The 13,018-nt window shown below is 38.3% G+C and overlaps 1 protein-coding gene across 1 annotated transcript; it reads right to left on the minus strand.

Moving 5' to 3' along the window:
* Positions 1-1,117: 1,117 nt before the first annotated feature.
* On the minus strand, positions 1,118-1,836 carry LOC124348733. The gene is made up of 4 exons (XM_046799005.1): positions 1,761-1,836; positions 1,570-1,688; positions 1,368-1,499; positions 1,118-1,294 (listed from the first exon to the last, which is right to left on the minus strand). Exons 2-4 carry the CDS (start codon positions 1,672-1,674, stop codon positions 1,118-1,120), a joined length of 414 nt encoding a protein of 137 aa, XP_046654961.1. The 5' UTR covers positions 1,675-1,688; positions 1,761-1,836.
* Positions 1,837-13,018: the final 11,182 nt, after the last annotated feature.

A 13,018-nucleotide genomic window follows, 5' to 3' on the forward strand; every position in this document is an offset into this window, starting at 1 on the left:
GGAGATGACTTCCCGATGGTCTGAGCTCGACTTACAACTATCATCAAGTCAAACCATCACTGTCCCCAGCCAAAGGAATCCAGCTATAAGCTAAAAGAAATCCAATCCTCAATTGGCACGTTTTGAAGAGCGACGGAAAATGACAAGGTTATACCTGCTGGCCTGTTCTCTTGAGTTTGACAAGGATGTCTCGAATGAGACCGGCTTCCACTGCCGGTCAAAAGAAAGAAAAAAAGCAAAAAAAAATGGGAAAAAAAAACAAAACAAATTTTGAATCATGTTTTGACGAAATATTCCTAAAACGAAGCAAATCGATAAATTTTCTTTGTTGTTATACGAAATATCCTAACTGTGGAATGTTCCCTACTCCCCAGATGACAATACATAGACTCACGAGACTCAAGAATTTGATTGCAACAAGAATTGGTGTTTCTTATTCAATACGGGCGATGCCGATCAGGTAAAAAGTAACGTTCTCTTGTTGCCTAAGGTGCATGTTACCCTCTAGAACGGACCCGAAAAGTTTTTAATGAAAAAACATGTGTTTTGGATGAAAAAAAAAGTTAAGAACAAACCATTCGTGTATATATTTGGTTGAATAACCTATTTCATAGTCTTTATCATGAGTCTACCCTTTAAGGTTCCTTTTCGAGTTCATGAAAAATTGTTCAATGGAGCAGTTACACACTCGTCTGGAAATCTCATTTGTGTCCAATAAGGGCCAATCAGTGTACAGCCTCTTTAAAACGCTGTACGCTGATTGGCCGATTTGGAATTGGTGAAATTGAAATCGGTGAACTAAATTCGTGTTTTCAGGGTTGATAAATTGGCCGCAAGATGGTTTCATTGAGACATGAAGATGAGTATCAATGATGATTGCAAAGCAGCTGATACAATCATCATCATCATCATCATCATCATCATAGGATACAATCATCCAGTCCGGCACTTTCGACTGAGGTGTACAGGGAGAGTAACGATCCATCAACAATAGGTGGCTCCACTGTTTTCCAGTACACTTAAGTTTATTATCAAATTTTAAAAAATGAGTTAACTCTTATGCCAAAGAAATAATCCGTACCTGAAAAATAGCGAATCCCGTTCCGGATAGGGTAACTTAAACGTTTTGCGGGAGACTTGGAATGTCGTACATAAGCGCCGGAGTGTGCATCCGCACGTTTTGCTGCTCCTCCTGGGACTCTGAACGTGTTTCGTTGTCACTGGTTCCGGCTATGACATTTTCTTCGTCGTAATCCATCTGCAGAGGCGTGGAAGCGTTGCCTAACGCCGACTCCTAAAGCGTGAAACATAACCTAAATCAATAAATATTTGAAACAAATTAAGGAAATAATTATAAGCCAACTCACGTTAGACAGATGATGGGATTGGATGAAAGTGACTTCGCCGTTCTGGAATGTTAGTCGCATGTTGAGATTACGCACTGGATCGTTGAGCACCTGGCTGTATTTGCTCCAAGCTTTCATCATTCTCAATTTGTCCTAGTGAGCCCAAAAACATTAAATTTTGTTTTAAATTCTATTTTATAATTGATTTTCTTAATTTGATTACCAAAGGATGAAGAATATGCCACGGTGCCGAAACTAAAATCCTGACCATTTCCAAAACTTTGCCGGGCTTGTTCTGATGGGAATAAGCTGTTAGGGCGTACGTCATCTCGTTTAAACATTCTGCGTTTTAAATATAATTAAGTAATCAGCCATTAAATTTAGTTGTTGTAGCTGAGTTTTTGTTATCTTTACGTTTGCGATCGTTCAAGTAGCAATCAATAAGTTCGTCATAGACACTATCTAGTTTGGCCAACGTTTCCGGCCAGACGGAAGAATGCGACACCAGGACGGCCGTCGCAATTGGAGCGATCGTCTTCATTTCACGACTAGCCGCCAATTCACGTTCCAAGAAACGCTGGGCGGCCGAATTCACTTGGAACAACACCTGGACGAAAAAAACGAATCAATAAGTTTTCATCTATAAATCAATTGAATAAAAATGAACTAATAAATCACGTACGATGTCGTCGTGCTGGACGTCTGAAAGACACGTTAGAATGAACGCGGTGGTTTCTATCCTTTGACTTTGGGTGACATTGGGTCCGTCGGCGAAACTTCCGTCATCGTTCTGCTGCCCGTGCATCCAAGTCAAGGCGGACTTGAGCAAATCAGGATCGAAATATCTCTGCAGGGTGATAGAAGACAGGGCGTGAACTGTCAGCGCCGTTAGTCTAGAAGAAATTGCGGAAATTGTTTCATCATTTATTTTTTCCGGCAGATAAATAACCGGAATATCTGAGATCAGAGGACCCGTCGGCATCGTGGAAGGATCCGTCGGCTTACCTGAAGCTCAAAATTTTCTGCATAATTCCGTTCCAGCTGGTGTCCTCCTTGCCAGCGGGTTTTTTGGCGTACTGATTGTGATGGAAGCGTTCCAGCACGGTGACAAGGGTCGACGGATCGGTGGAGCCAGTGGCGCTCCACATATCGTCTAAACTTGACGCTATTCCACCTTGTGAATTGATAAAAGTAAATTATTAAAAAAACAAAAAACAATCTCAAATTTAATTTCATTAAACTTGATGAACCTTTGACGGTGATTTCAGCTTGCTCTCCGCTCACAAGGCCAGGAACCGGTTTGGGAACGCACAGAGTCCTGGTCTTCTGATTGATGGCTCCATCCGCAACCAACACTCTGAAGAATCCTCGGAATCCCAAGCTGGTTGAAAATTCAATGTAGCGGAACGGAGTGTCACCGGCTTCTAGTGGGATTGACGCGAGCGGGCGAACCCCAATAATAAAGGTTAACTTAAAAATATGAAAATGTTGGCTCACAGGGGTACATTTAGAATTTCATTAGAAAGCTATTAATTAGAAAATCATACTTCCATCAATGTTATCTATTCCTTTATCTGTCGGATCGTAAACAAGCTATGATGAAATCAACCAAGTTGCGTAAGAAACAGACGCAACTCAGGAAGTAATTGCATATTGTATAAGGAGCCGATTTTGACCATTACCGTTTCCCTTAGATTAGAAAAAAGGTCCAGCTTACCATTGAGATATATATGTCATGGGCATTCTAATGGCCGCCATTCTACTTTTAGATTTCACTGGATGCACGCTTTTCATTGAGTAAGGAAAGAGTCCATCAGTTGTCCTCGTGTAAGTCGATGTGAATATGGGTGTATTCAAGAGGACGCCCTTCCAGCAAGTGGATTCACTCACACGGAGCGTTCTTGGTGTCAATGTGCCAATGTAAATGTAAATGAGTATCAATATTCCGGGTTCTAGTTACGTACAACATCGAGTTTTTTTCAGAAATTCTTTTGGAAATCTTGACAAACTGATGTCGTAAACGAGAACAAGACACCCTTTGAATCAGCATTTTTTAATGTAGATCTTTTTCATTGCCATCATTAAATTAGCTTATAATTTCTAAAATACAGTCTTAATCAAAATTAATCCATCAAAAATTGATAGATTGAGATCTATTTCTGATGCTTGCTCAATGGAAGACGTTTTAAAGAGGTTGATAAACAATCAAACAAGGATTTTTTAAGAAAAAATATCAAACCTCATGGAATTTTAACTGGGGCAAACTCAAATGGATTCCTTTCGAGGAGCACAAGAATAAACAAACTTGTGTGCAACAGAACATCATCATTTGTCATATTTTGAGCGCTACTCACAAATCTTGAAGCAAAATTATAAACATTTCGAATAACGTAATTTCAGGAATTTTTGTAAAAATTCACGAAAATATGTTTTGAAACGTCACTATATTTGTGTCGATAGTGAATCATCATGTGTTGGGTGTGATGTAGCTTTCGGTGCTAAAAAAGTAAAACAAATGAAAAAATGTAAGCTGCAGTTGAGAAGAAGATACCGGCTTTCTTGCATCCGCATGTTACAGTAGTAGATCCATCTTTGACTGGTTTGCTGATTCGGGAACAACATCCCAGGTGACTGATCAGCGTTCTCACATCTTCAACAACAAACCGAGCTATCACTACAGGCTTTTGGATGGTCAACGGTATATCGGTGGTGCGACTTTACCAATACACGGCCAAGGACAAGTGTCACTTCTTACGGAGGTACAACGCTACTTTAACGTTATTATACAAGCACACATTCCTAGTGTATTTTAGTGCATACAGGGAGAGGTAGAAAATGAACGGATCATTTCACCTGTACTCCATGTGCCAGACTTAGGCACAAACTAATTCTCAATTGTATCGGCCACTGAAGCTGGCATGAAGGCTATTTTCAGTGGCACAAAAGTGGACATCTTTACTCCTGATGCCAACATCTACATGGAAGGAGACAGAGCTGGTCGCACAATGTATCATCTTCGAATCAGATCTCAAGTAAACATTGATCATGCGACTTCTGCTACATCAACTGGATAGCTGACCCCTCCTTCACTTTGGCACTGTAGCATTGGTCACGTCAACTTAAGAAACCTGAAAAGAATGCGAACGCAAAGATTGGTCCAAGGACTGGACTTTTATGGAACTGAAGACGAATGGAAAGACCTACATCACTGTCCAGGTTTTACAAAAGGCAAGATGCATCGATTACATTATCCCCAAATCAGCACTCGACCAGCCACCTTTAAAGGTGAACGCATACATGCCTATGTATGTGGACCATTGTAACATGCATAGATTAGAGGCGCAAGATACTTTGTCCTGTTCAAAGACGAATTAAGTGGTTGGTTCGGTGTGTATTTTATGAAAAACAAATTAGAAGTACCCAATCATTTTGAATCTTTACTGCTCTCGTCAAAAATCAAGCTCTGGCATCAATCACTGCGCTCTGACAACGCAAAAGAATACTTCAGTGAAAGATTTTATGCAAGACCAGCTGAAATGGGAATCAAACACGAATTAAGTGCACCCTACTGTCCTCAACAAAATGGCATAGCAGAAAGAGAAAACCAAACTATCTAGGAGATGGCAAGAACTATGACTCAGGCAAGTCAAAGCAGACTACCACTCTTGATCTGGGGCGAAGCTACGGCGTACTCCACCTACATTCAAAACAAAATACCAGCGAACAAAACAAAACTATCTCCATTTGAAACTTGGACTGGGCACAAACCAGACTTTTCATATCTCAGAATTTTTGGCTCCAAAGCTTTTGTTCACATACCGGATGCCAAATGAACGAAACTAGAACAAAAATGTATCGAAGGCATCCTAGTGGTTTTTTTTCGAATTCATCAAAGCCTACCATATCTACTTACCAACACTTCGGAGAGTAGTAACCAGCCGTGAAATAATTACTGATGAAACCAAGGGATGGTGACTGGCGATGTCGACGGCCGACGAACAAAACAAACACCTACTTAAATGGTCATCGAGTTACGGCGATGCTGGAGAGGAAAAGCTGTTGATTTTCCGTAAGAATCATGCACCGGTATGTGGAATTTACTTGATGCTTTCTACTTGGTGTGGTTGACAAACGTCCACTTGAAGTTAATGGTATTTGTTTTGCGCATTTACGGCGGCTATTTGGGAATAGTGTTTTAAATTATTATCGGGATTCAGTCGTTAAATTTATAAAATTAATCCGTTGCTACTTAGGTCGGGACTTTGGTTATGGCTGGCTGGTGATTGAAACCGCCGAATCGATGCAGACTCAGACGGGTTGGCCATTTTTTATTTCACGTTTATGAATGACGGAGGGTAAATTTGACTTGGTATTCTTGGAGAACTATCCGTCCCAGTTGCCGAAATCATTTTGACGATTGAAGCCCTCGAGATTGATCCTATGCTGAATATTCAGTTTTGGTCTGCCTCCAGTTTTTCTTTTTTCATTGACTGTCATCGGCTATCGACAATTTCAAATCTTACTTGAGATTCCTTGACGCGTCGGCTAGGGGAATGCTGACATGTTTCGTTGAATGTTTTCTTGTTGTTGATTTATTTCCATCGCCATTCGGCAAGAGACTTTTCAACTCTTGTGTGAATCCCGACTCTCCTAACAAAATTCGAGCAGTTTTCCAAATTTCCTTTTCATATGAAATTGTCCATAGGCTAGGCGTTTTTCAGACCGCTGGTATTCTGGAACAAGGAAAAAGTTGTTGACCGTCTGTTGTCGAGTTGATTGCATCCAAGTCTTGGTGGTTGGTGATGGCACACTAGTTTCGATCATCATTGAATGGTGAGGGCCATTTTCTCTCTGCCGCTTGTTTATGCAGCATTGACTGTGTTGTTTCAGGATTATGTCGGAGCAGGCTCAAAGAAATTCTATCGTCCTCCATTGCCTCTCTTTCTGATCTCGTGCCAAATCCACGCACCGCACTTTTGTGTGGTTGTACTCACGAGGCAACCCTTTATTTCCCCGCCTGATGTCGGCCAAGGCCAACGACGTGATTCACTTGGGAGGGCGAGCACCCAGCGATGTCGCCTAGCATTGGCCATCGAGGTAGGACGCCGTCGTTTTCCCTTCAAGTTGAGCAGAATTTTAGAATCAGAAAAGTTAAAGAGGCTCGCTGCTCACATTTCGTCGACACTCGTCCTGTCTCGTGCACGAGTGTTGGTAAAGTGAAGCAGCAGATTCATTTAGAGCTGCTTCGCGTTCATTAGTGCGGCACGTTTGCTCTCCTGCATCAGTCCTGCCACAAAGTTAATTTTGATCATTCGAGGGCAAACTGAGGAAAACAAGAAGCCAAGGTTTATCATTTTTTCTTTACTTTTATTCAAATCTTTTCCTGGCCACTTTTGGTACATTTTCAGGCGGTTAAATGAGCGACATTTTCAATTGGTTGCAGTTTGTAAAGCCGTTCTTTGAATCCTTCTACGTTGACGTAAGAAGAGGGTTATGACGATCATTTCGAGCAAATGCGACGTTTACACCAATTCAGTGCACGTCAGTCGAAAAGTAGCGTGACAATCGGGTTCAGATGAAATTAATTCAAAGAGCCCCTCCGAGGCCCTGCCCGTGCTTCTTTTTGGCCAAGTTAGACCCAGGCGGAAGTAAGTTCCTGTTTCGAAGTTCCATCTTCCCACCCATGACGTGCTGCTGAATGGTGTCGATCGGGCGCAGCTGAGTGATGGGTCGTTTCTTTTTTATGGGCGACAAGACAAGGCAATTGAACAGCAGATGGGCTTTTTTTCGTGAACGCCCGAGCTATTTGAAAAATGGTGGAACCTCGTTTCCAAGGAAAATACTGATATGTAAAATGTATAGAATAGAGTTCTAGAACCCCTCATTCAAAATCTTGGTTTGATCTACATTTCGTTTTATTTTATTTTATTTTTTTTTGTTTAAAAGAGGAAATGGTCTAGTTTCTTTTTCCTTGTTTTATAATCTACAATTGTTGTAGCCTACTACTTGGCAAGTCCATCGTTCGCCTAAAGGTTCATTTGGATTACGTTAGCGTTTCACCGATTGAAAAATAGCCTGTTGTCAAGTCTTACTCTTTCATGTCAGCATAAATTGGTACGAGTATTCAACAAACGCTGGCCAACATTTCAAAAATTGACAGTTAAATAAGATCAGCATTTCCCGGAATGACAACTTGTTTAACTTTTTTTTGCATCAGACCAATTTTTAAATCTTCATTTCTTTAACCCCTTATTTCTCCTTTTCGATAGCGGATACCAATTCCGTTTTCAATTCTTTCGAAAAAGCTTAGGAACTTAGCCCAGTTTTTGTTCAATTTTCATATGTATCTATTATCGTTGTTTAAAACAGTTGAACAACATAAAAACATATCGGTAATGAATTAGACAACAAGTATAGTGTTTTGATTTTATGAATTTTATTACTATGTATAGTCATGCATTATGACGCTTGAGAAAAATAAAATAAAAAAACTAAAAAAAGAAAGAAAAAGAAAGAAAACAAGCAAAAGCAAAAGCAAAAAAAAAAAGGAAATCTCTTAGCCAGGCGAGAAGATTCAGGTGTGGCGGGGGAGTTTACTTCCCGATGTTCTGAGCTCGACTTACAACTATCATCAAGTCAAACCATCACTGTCCCCAGCCAAAGGAATCCAGCTGTAAGCTAAAGGAAATCCAATCCTCCATTGGCACGTTTTTAAGAGCGACGGAAAATGACTAGGTCATACCTGCTGGCCTGTTCTCTTGAGTTCGACAAGGATGTCTCGAATGAGACCGGCTTCCACTGCCACTTCCGGGGCTCCTAGCAGAGGCAACAGTTCGATGACGTTTTCCAATTAATTTCAAATCCATTGAATGTATTTTCGTAACGTCCATGCGCCATATCGAGTCGTAGCTCCTTGACTGATGTCAAAACAAGGCGATAGTTCCTATTGTTTCTTCCGATCCCTAGATAGTCAGGATCGTTTCTTACCTCGGCCGTCATGTCTTTTAGATTGTAATCAAGGGGTTGGCAAATGGCAACTAAAAATTCCTTTCCCTCGCGAAAATTTGTTTTCTTATTTCCCCCACAAAATCTCATTAACTTGAGCGAGGTATTTAGTTTTTGTAAATTTGTACTTTTCCTTAGCGTTAGTTCTCTTTGTCTTTTTCCCCAATTCTTTTTTACTTTTCCCATTTTGGCTGCGATATTTTGCTTTTTCTTCGTAATTTTTGTTACTTTTCCTTCATCAAGAACGCTAGCTGGTAGTGTCTTCAGAAAAGAATGTACTAGCATGGCCAGGATTCTTCTAGACTTTTAAAGAAATCTTACTAGAGGTTTACTCTTCAACGTTTTCCATTTTTTCATTGTCTTGACTTAGCTAGCCTCTTCAATTTATGGTTTGGCTATTGACAATAACAAGCCCCAAAACTTCAAAAAGTTTTAATAAGTTTACTTTTTAAAACAGTTATCTGGGTAGGTTTGTTAACTGTTTTAGTATTTTTCCATCCGTCATGTTAGCAGTGGAGAAAAGGGACTTTTTTATTCATCTAAAATATAATTAAAAACTATCTCGCGAATCAGCGTGAAAAAACTAAGTCGGGATATTTTTAAATCCAAATCCCTTAATTATGCAATGACCCTATTGAATGATATGAAACGTGAGCTCTTTTCTCTACCATTTCTTAAAATGAACTGGGATTTACTGGAAAAATATACAGCATAGCCAATTAGAATTTAAAATGTTGATGTATCGGGTGCGTCCAGTCGGTATTCAATTGAATTAGTTTTCGATTAGCTGATTTTCTAAGTTCTTGTACAGCTCGAATGAGTTTACAGTTTACAGTATTGCCACTTTCCGAATTTATCACTTTTGCATGAATTTTGAAAAAAAGACAATTCGTTTTTTTATTATACTGGTTTTTGTTAATGTAGTTTTACTTACAGCTAAACGGAATGGATCATGACTTTTAACATTAAGATCAATTAAATTTTTGTTTAGTACATAGGTACTTTTTAATTTTGAAATATATGGTAAAGCTATTCGATTTTGAAATATATGGTAAGGCAATTGGAAAGTGAAAGATGAGTATACACACAATGCTGTGTGTCACTTAAGACTTTTTTGTTTACCATTTTAATACATTTTTGCAATCTAACACTTTAATTTCTGTTGCAATTTTCAATTTTCTAAATTAAATTCCACACGTGTTGGAAGCATTTCCGATCCTTTGACATTACTAGCGAAAATATTTAGTAAATTTTTATCATAAATTACTTGCTCCCATCAGAAGTTGAACTCTGATGCTCTCAACCAACGATCTAATGAATCTGCACTATGAATTGTGACGCCCCAACCAGCTCACTCAACTAGATGTATTCTTTTGATAGTGGACACATATTATCATCATGTCCTCCCCAACAAAATTATTTGTTTAAAGAAGTTTGACAATGCTGAAAGTGTTTTGATCTCAAAGTGGTTTCATTTACGAATAAACTTTCAGCAACGCCATTGGTTTTCAGACATCATGTGATCAAAACTAATTCAATCGGATACCGTCTGGACGCACCCTAGTCGAGTGGGGGATGCTTAGTTTCACGATCTCTAAATCTAAGCAAAGGCAACTGGTGTATTCGTTCCTATCTTGATTTCTCGTCAAAACATGTTCTTAATTCCTAAAATTATGAAAAAGATAATTTCATACGTATGTATAATTAAATTTAATGGTTTATTTTTTTCTTATTTCATACAATGAATTTCAGTCACAATAGCTGTTTCTTTCTTGTTTTAATGCGTGATTAGAGAATGTTGTTTACATTTGAAATCAACAGCTGGCTTCTGCCGTTGCAGAAGACAGATGTTTTCCTTTGTGGTACATTTTTAATTTTTTTTACTTTATTCTTATCAAGTTTAGTCAAGACAAAAAAAAATTATCTAGAAAATTTTAAGGTAAATTCCAAAACTAGATTACATACGATAGAAATTATGATACCATAACTATTTTGGGAAGGATTCTTTAAATCAAATATTGTTAGTGAATTAACTGTAAGTCTGTAACACAGAAAAGTTAAGCACCAAATAGGTCCATTGGAATTGGAATGGGTATAAACCAATCAGAGTTATTTATTCCCTCTTGGCTTCCAAGAGGGTCCTGGGGGGTGTTATTAGGACCAGTTTTCCGGACAATTTGCGGGTTTCGTGCAAATTGTCTCTTTTATCCTGTCTGTGGTGGGTAGGTGAAGTCAGGCTTGGTGAGACGGACAAGTTGGCACTAACATAATCCTGATCCGTTCAGCGGATCGTGAACGCTGTCGATTAAACCGCCTTTTTTGTTTTATCAGTTTGGATTGGTGAAAGGGGTCGATTTTTTGGCGGGGGGTGGGTGGGAACTGGGAAGGGGGTCGGATTTTTAGGGTGGTGGGTGAGAGAGGCTCTTTTTTGCGGGGGGTTGGTTGGGAAGGGGGTCGGATTTTTTGGGAGGAGGGGATAAGACGAGGAGGCGATTTTTCTACTGGGGGGTGCCTACCCACCCCTTATAGTTAAAGTGTCGTACTGTCGTCTTCTTTCGATTTGTTTTGTTACAATCATCAAGCAGACGATAGTCACGACACACACACAAAAGACAACACCAAGAGGGACCTGCTGCCACACCGGCACCTCCTGGTTTGTTGTCAATACAAGATGAAAGTAAACCTGAAAACAGTGACTATTAGTAACACTGTTTTATATTATATCTGTCTATATAATTTTTGTTTATTTCATTAATGGTAATGCAATTCAAAGAATATTCCTTGTCAACTTCAGCAGGGAACTTTTCTCTTGTCAGTTGATGTATTCATTTTTTCCTGTAAACAAGTTATTTAAAAAATATATATAATGAAATGCTAGTTCCTACTAGTATTGATACTACTAGTATGGGCTAGAGAGATTTTAGTACAAAATAGGATATATCTTATGTTTCGAATAAATATTCTAATTAATAATGACATTAAGGGAGGAATAAAGGAGGCGCTGCTGTGGGAAAAAGTGTGCCGATGCTGACACATTCACATGGATAATGCCTATTGGAAACCCTTCACTACAATTGAAGTGGTGGGCGACATTCAGAACTGCTTCGACAAAGATTGTAACATTTTAATTTCTAATTAAATAAGAAGCTGACAAAATTTCTTTGACGGCTAAGCTTTTGTCTCAAAGGCAAGTTTTAAAAAACTGAAAAAGAACGTTGCCATAATGCAGAACCAAATGTCCACTCTTTGGAATGCTTACAACACAGCTATTGATTCCATAGGCTCTTAGCAATTGTTGGAAGAATTGGGCATACTCACAAAAAATATTCAAAAGCACAACTTAGGGAATTAAAGAAATTGCAGGCTCAAGACGTGGAATCAGAATAACAAGTCTATTTGTGTTGAAATTAAACAACTGTTTTTAATACACGAAAATAATGGCCATATCATAATGTTGTACAAAAAAAATGTAAAGGAATAAATAGAGAAAACGCGTAATCCATCATCAGCAGGAACACTGAATAAAAATACACAAGAACTATAGTCATAGTCGTCCTAAGCATTCAACACAATATTTTTGAAAAAAATGAACCCATTCCAGCTGGATTTTTTTTATTTTGATAAAATAATGGATATCTAAAAAATTGCATCAATTTAGATCCAAAGGCGGTCAGTTCAAATTATTCTGTTTTCTTTTTATTCCTGCTACTTTATGAGGGAGTGTCACCTTCAAATTTCTTTTTTATTTTATTGTTTTGTTTTTTGTTTTCATTTTTCTTTATTGTTTTACTTATTTTAGTTGAAATTCATTAGTTTAATATTATTTTTAGATTTAACTTACATAAATGAATGCAAAGAAACATTCTTTGACCATCAATTTAAGTTTCTTTAGCTTTCTCGAGACTGACAATCCTTTCACGAAAGCATTGTGTCCATCTTGACTCTTTATTTATTTTTCAGATTAGAATCCGCAATTTTCAAGAATTTTGTTCGTTATAAAACCAATCGTCGTTGTAAAACCATTCGTTCCATAAAACATGGTTGGTGCTCTTCTTCCCGACCATTATTAGTTGACACCAGAGTTAGTATATAATAATATGGGAAGGTTAGGTTAGAATGGATAAATAATTTGATGAAAGAGTAGAAACTTACCTCCTTGTATTTCTCCCAGTTGTGTAAAACGTGCGATTCCTGCATTAAAATTCTCGCAAAATCTCTCGATTGACACCATCACATTGTTGCACAAGCCCCATGGTATTACGAACTTGATGAAAATCCCAAACCCTTGAGCCTGGATTTTTTACCACAAACTCCATGATAACATCCCATTTTTTTTAGTACACACCACGTTTGAACGGACTTGGAGGTTCGAGCAAAGAATTTTTATATTTATAGAATCAAGCTCATTAAAATCCAGAATGACATGTATGATAAAAATAGATTTTACACATACACAGTCACATTCGATTACAATTTCAAATGAACAAAGGAATAAGAAATATTTGATCACTCGTTTGATTCTCGAAAAAAAACAGAGTACTGCAAAGTTGATTTTTCCGGTATCTATTAGAGAATCTCGTATGAAGGAAAATATTCTCTTTATTATTTATTAAAGTATGTGACAAAATCCAACACAGGAATCGTTCACAGTGCCAGTCTCATTCTAC

This window comes from Daphnia pulicaria, chromosome 7, assembly GCF_021234035.1.
Source record: "Daphnia pulicaria isolate SC F1-1A chromosome 7, SC_F0-13Bv2, whole genome shotgun sequence".
Lineage (NCBI taxonomy): Eukaryota > Metazoa > Arthropoda > Branchiopoda > Diplostraca > Daphniidae > Daphnia > Daphnia pulicaria.